General features: G+C 38.8%; 1 protein-coding gene across 1 annotated transcript; it reads right to left on the reverse strand.

Moving 5' to 3' along the window:
• Nucleotides 1–6: 6 nt before the first annotated feature.
• Nucleotides 7–1,640, reverse strand: LOC112095269 (ubiquitin carboxyl-terminal hydrolase 24-like). The gene is made up of 4 exons (XM_024176951.1): nucleotides 1,397–1,640; nucleotides 1,046–1,191; nucleotides 702–878; nucleotides 7–478 (listed from the first exon to the last, which is right to left on the reverse strand). Exons 1-4 carry the CDS (start codon nucleotides 1,608–1,610, stop codon nucleotides 290–292), a joined length of 726 nt encoding a protein of 241 aa, XP_024032719.1. The 5' UTR covers nucleotides 1,611–1,640; the 3' UTR covers nucleotides 7–289.
• Between the last annotated feature and the right edge of the window lie 380 nt (nucleotides 1,641–2,020).

Below are 2,020 nucleotides of genomic sequence, written 5' to 3' on the forward strand. Positions count from 1 at the left end.
GGCCTTCTTTTTCTTTTTCCTCTTTCATGACGGCCTCTCAATTCATTTTCTACATCTTCGCCTTTCAAGCTTTATTTGTATACTTACAAAATCACAAGACATAAAACTTGAATAAATAATCACATTCAAATTTCCATAACTTGTCTAGCTCCTTTGCTACACACTGGCTATATGCCAAAATTTTGGCCCTGACATGACATTTAATTAGTGTAAGCAGATCAGCCCCATCATTAATGAGACAAATCCCCTCTTAGAGGGAAGTTAATGACAAAAACTTCTCATTAGCCATCTATAATTGTTTGTAGACAAGGACATATGCTTGATCATGCAAGACCTTATTCGTGCCAATTGGTGTTACAGACGCATCATCAAACCGCAACCACTGACCATTCGCATAGCACGCATCTGCAGTATAGTGCCCCTTTGATGGCTCTCTCCCATGGTGAGTTATTGTAGCAACAAGTTCATATTTTCGGCCCTGGAAGAAAGCAAACACAACAAACAAATAAGCCGAGAACGCAACTCGATTACACGGTGAAAAACTGGTAACTGAAATGTGAGTACCAAGGAATACAAGTTAAGGTAAGGAAATGGAAGCAGTCTTTTAAAGGGTGTTAATAAAACCAAAATAGCGAGTAATGTAACTCCACAATGTATGGTACTGACAGACCATACGCACAAGGGTCGGGAGAAGCATTTACCTCAGTAGATGAAGAAACGAGCAATTCACGGCTTAAGACCAACTCAAGCGGGAAATGCACAGGCTTGAGCAACTTAGTGCTTCCTTGGCTTCCATAACCAAAGCGCATCAAGTGCAGTATCATTATCTTCGAAAGTGATTGGATTTTAGTTGATTTACTTGCAGTCACGACACCTCCCTAAAAAGCATGATGATAAAAGACAAATGAGAGATCATGGAAACCAGAAAAAAAGTTATTTCCATTTACAAAAATTAACAAACAATGGCACAATTGCCCGTCATTATAGCATGTCCAGCATGGAAAGAATGCAGATAATCTTCCCCGTCTTCATGGCAGTACAATACCTTCGCAGTCGTTGATGTTCGATAGCCCTCGAGAGTTTCTGGTGCAGAAAACAGCTTAAGTGCATCCTCAATAGTATGTACAGCTTCAGGGTGAATATCAAGATGGAGCAATAGAAATGGTTGAACAGTAGCAGAAGCTCTGTTTCCTGCATAACGCAAAAATCTTGATTAGAACCACAAATGCATAGCACACTGCATGATTAGTGGTGTAATAGGCAAGAGAAATAGGCCACTAGCACAAGATGGAGTTCAATCTTATTCGTAGATGATGCATAACTACTTGATTTGCCAAACCCTAAATGCAAAACTGAACATGCTAGAAAAGCCGAAAAACACAAAATGCTAATATACCTTTTGCCTTCACCACACTTCTCAATTGTCCTCCAAATATTTCACTTAGTTTCGAAGGAACAAAACTTTGTGTTCTTGTCACTGCAGATTTGTTCTTTGGGCCAACTGTCTCCCATTCATCTTCTTCTGAAGACGATACTACAGATGATTTACTCCCAACAGCAGTCCAGCGTTGTCCTTCAAGCTTGAGTAGTTCATCATGCATTCTATCCATGACAGAGCTGAGAAACTCCTGTGCATCTTCCTGTCTGGAAACACTATAACACATCAGATGAAATTTCTAGTTGAATACCTCATATTTATTAGACAACAATCGGACATGATCGAAACAAAACAAATATCCATGCACGCAGGCTCTTTTACCTGGGAAAAAAAAGGCTTCCACAGATCAAAAAATGTCTGCTAACTCAACAAAACACGCTCTTTTTTTGTGTGTATTTGTACCAATGGTAAATTGACAACTCAAATCAAGGATCAGTTTCTACAAACCTTATTTTTACAATATAAAGACACAAACACACACGCAAAAATTTTCCAATATACTAGTATGTATTTATGCATGCACAGTGTATTTGTCGAATACGTCCTTCCTTCTGTCATCTTTCTATTTCCAGCCAAATATAA

The sequence above is a fragment of the Morus notabilis genome, unplaced genomic scaffold (genome assembly GCF_000414095.1).
Source record: "Morus notabilis unplaced genomic scaffold, ASM41409v2 C11450079, whole genome shotgun sequence".
Lineage (NCBI taxonomy): Eukaryota > Viridiplantae > Streptophyta > Magnoliopsida > Rosales > Moraceae > Morus > Morus notabilis.

What these genes read in the sequence shown, in the direction of transcription:
- LOC112095269 (XM_024176951.1), bottom strand. Translation starts at nt 1,610, where the DNA reads ATGGATAGAATGCATGATGAACTACTCAAGCTTGAAGGACAACGCTGG. An exon ending in AAGTGTGGTGAAGGCAAAAG is followed by an intron (nt 1,192 to 1,396) that starts GTATATTAGCAT and finishes TGCGTTATGCAG; the next exon opens with GAAACAGAGCTTCTGCTACT. An exon ending in TCGTTTCTTCATCTACTGAG is followed by an intron (nt 479 to 701) that starts GTAAATGCTTCT and finishes GCTTTCTTCCAG; the next exon opens with GGCCGAAAATATGAACTTGT.